The sequence below is a fragment of the Mandrillus leucophaeus genome, unplaced genomic scaffold (genome assembly GCF_000951045.1).
Source record: "Mandrillus leucophaeus isolate KB7577 unplaced genomic scaffold, Mleu.le_1.0 Scaffold410, whole genome shotgun sequence".
Lineage (NCBI taxonomy): Eukaryota > Metazoa > Chordata > Mammalia > Primates > Cercopithecidae > Mandrillus > Mandrillus leucophaeus.
This window is the reverse complement of record NW_012104366.1, coordinates 1,353,251-1,355,698: the sequence shown is the minus strand read 5'-3', so window position 1 is coordinate 1,355,698 and position 2,448 is coordinate 1,353,251. Positions and strand designations below refer to the sequence as shown.

Here is a 2,448-nt window from a genome sequence, read left to right as displayed (position 1 = left end):
CCGGGCCGGCGGGCCAGGGGATGGCGCTGCTGGACCTGGCCCTGGAGGGAATGGCCGTCTTCGGGTTCGTCCTCTTCTTGGTGCTGTGGCTGATGCATTTTATGGCCATCATCTACACGTGAGTGAGGGACCGCAGGAGGGGCTCGGGGCAGAGGTCCGGGCCTCGGGGACAGGCGAGAATGGGAAATGTTTGTGCTTTGAAGGGGATTGGGCTCGGGCGGGTGTGGAGAAAACTGATTCTCAGGCTGTTCCCCCCCGTTCCCTCGCCCCTCGGACCGGCAGTGGCGGTGGTCTTTGCGAGGGAAAAGTGTTGGGCGAGGGAAGGGTTTGCTGGGTTGCCAATGACTGCCCAGCCAGGCGAAAGGAGACTGCTCTTACGTGTCAGGCTGAATGAAGGTGGTGGCTCGGTTTGGTTGTGCTGAGGATTCGTGTGATTTTTCATCTGGGCCGAGATATATGGTGTATTGTTTTTTTCTTCCGACCTGGGCCACGTTTCTGTTAGGGTGGTAATTGTGTCCACTTTTCTGGGAGCTGCTCACAGCTCTCTGGACACCTCCCTGTGGATTTTCTTCTTCCTGGAAGAGCTCTGTGCGCTTAGATAGGTGTGAAGCACCTGTCCACCCTGAAAAATGTCCACCAAACCTGCGAGCTGGCATGATAGCTTTGAGTCCTGTAGCTTGTACATATCAGCGTGGTTTTCTTTCCTTTTTTCAATTCCTCGTGTTATTGTCTTATGTAGATTTGTACTCTCCCCCCGCCCGCCACATCTTTTCATTTTTGTTTAACAAATACTTCTTGAGGCCTACTAGATACCATTCACTATTCTTGGCCAGGGGACACGGTGGTGAGCAGGACACAATTCCTGTCCTCATGGGGCTTACATTCTAGAAGGAAGAAGCAGATAAAATCTGAATAAGGTTATGAGATTGTGATGAAGCATGCAAGTGAAATAGAACTGGGTGATGGCATGAATAGAGACATGGGGTATGTGGCTAGTTTGGTATATCCACTGTTTAAGGTGAAGTCTGCCTCTGTAAAGAAATGAAAAAATTATATAGAGCACATTACTGATACCGATTCACTTGGATTTTTAGTCTGGGTGAGAAAAAGAGCAACTGTATATAGTGATCGTTACCATGAACTAGAATAGAGTGTATGTTAGTGGAAGAGACTTTAAGAAATTAGTTACTTTTAGTTGTTTTTTTTTTTTTTTTTCCTTTTTACTGCGGAAGAAGTGTGCCTTTGCTTTTGGAAACAGTGTTTTATTAGTACAGTGTGGCATTTCCTGGTACTAAGAAAGATGCTGCTGGTACAAGTTATACTGATATTTCTTTGAAAGTGAAAGAAAACATGCCACTTGGATATTGTTGACTTTAGTTTTTGGAGTTTGTGAGCTTAGTCACTGAGCACATTCTGGAATTCATTTAAAATATGTGAGTTCTTTTCCTTTAAAAAAATTGTTACTTTTTACAGTCATAAAAATAAAAAATACTTACCGTGTAAGGAATTTATGCAATAGATAGGGATGGAGAAAAATAAAACATGCACACACCAAAAGTACATTACCTTGTCAACCTTTTGTGACTGTCCTTCCAATTTGTGTGTGTGTGTGAGAGAGAGAGCAGAGGAGGGAGGGGAAGGGGGAAGAGAGAAAAGGGCTATATTATGATTATTGTTCTGTAACCTGCTTTAAAGTTCATCTGTTTAATAAATGTTTATTGAAAAGCCGTTTTGTGCAAGGCACTGTTCTAGTTGCTGGAAGAATGAAGAACAAACATCCAAGGCCCCTGTTCACATGGAACTATCCTGTAAAATGTCATGACCATTTTTTTCATGTCAATATCTGTATGATCTCTACATCATTTGTAATAGATGCATGATATTTTAGTTTACCAGGTACTGAAATTTGTTATTATTGATGGATGTGTAGGTTGTTTCCAATTTATCTAGATTACAAACAACACTGTGATGAATTTGTATGCATACATCTTTGAGAAATGATCTCCTTAGTTATATTTCCGAAAGAGGAATTATTGGGCCAGAAGTGGTGCACATTTTAAACTTTGATACATATTGGCCCCATAGAAATGTTATATATATTCACAGTCCTGGTAACATTGTATGATAGCCCCATTTTGCCTTACAAACACTAAGTAGCAGGCATTTCACTGTTTTTATTTTCATTCCTTTAAAGTTACATGGAGCACTTTTAAAATACGTTTATATGCTAGTTACATTTAGATGTAAATTACATACTCATAATCCTGCCTGTGCTGCAATCTGTTGCTGAATTCATCTTTGTGATATAAAGGTTGTTTTTCTGTTATCTGTCATATGTAGCATTCTTTTCCCCAATCTGTTATTTGTCTTTTAACTTTGTACATATATTTGACATGGAGAAAAGTGTTTGCGCATGTGTGTTTTAGGTAGATAGGTCTTTCTGTTTCT

The 2,448-nt window shown here is 41.2% G+C and overlaps 1 protein-coding gene across 1 annotated transcript in view; it reads left to right on the top strand.

Annotated features, from left to right (window-relative positions):
• Nucleotides 1-6: 6 nt before the first annotated feature.
• The window catches only part of UGCG (UDP-glucose ceramide glucosyltransferase), a 38,473-nt gene continuing 36,031 nt past the window's right edge, over nucleotides 7-2,448 (top strand). The window contains exon 1 of the mRNA XM_011992459.1: nucleotides 7-118. Coding sequence (XP_011847849.1) covers nucleotides 21-118 — 98 coding nt within the window. The 5' untranslated portion in view covers nucleotides 7-20. The remainder of the gene's footprint in view (nucleotides 119-2,448) is intronic.